This window comes from Macrobrachium nipponense, chromosome 6, assembly GCF_015104395.2.
Source record: "Macrobrachium nipponense isolate FS-2020 chromosome 6, ASM1510439v2, whole genome shotgun sequence".
Taxonomy (NCBI): domain Eukaryota; kingdom Metazoa; phylum Arthropoda; class Malacostraca; order Decapoda; family Palaemonidae; genus Macrobrachium; species Macrobrachium nipponense.
In genome coordinates, this window is record NC_061108.1 from 64,708,763 (window position 1) to 64,709,309 (window position 547).

At 43.1% G+C, this 547-nt stretch overlaps 1 protein-coding gene across 1 annotated transcript in view; it reads left to right on the forward strand.

Moving 5' to 3' along the window:
* Positions 1 to 334, forward strand: part of LOC135216541 (salivary glue protein Sgs-3-like) — a 342-nt gene extending 8 nt beyond the window's left edge. Inside the window, exon 1 of the mRNA XM_064251915.1 lies at positions 1 to 334. This exon is cut by the window's left edge and continues 8 nt beyond it. Coding sequence (XP_064107985.1) covers positions 1 to 334 — 334 coding nt within the window.
* Positions 335 to 547: the final 213 nt, after the last annotated feature.

A 547-nucleotide genomic window follows, 5' to 3' on the forward strand; every position in this document is an offset into this window, starting at 1 on the left:
GCTGTCCGCCGGTCAGGTCGTTGAGACACCAAAAACAACAACCAAAACCAACCAACCCCACAACCCACCTACCCAGGACCAAACCCCACAACTCAACAACACAACAAACAAGGAACACAGCCAAAACTCAACAACACAACAACAACACAAACCCAAGGACCACAACTCAACAACACAGCAACCAACAAGGAACACAACCACAACTCAACAACAAAGACAGCAACCAATAACCACAACTCAACAACAAAAACAACCAATAACCGCAACTCAACAACACGGCAAAAAAACAAGGACTACAACCACAACAAAAGACCACTGCACAAACAATCACTAACAACACAAAAATCAACAACACATAAAGGCATCACACACACCCACCGACAACACCAAGAAATCACAACAGCTCACCAAATCCCGAAGAGGCTCCACCAGATTCAGAATAATGATGGAAAGAGGAAAAAATAGGCAAGAAAAACAAGGTCTGCAACCTTTTGAAAAGAGGGAATTGCAGATTCGGAGAAAGATGTTACTACAAACATCCTAAGGT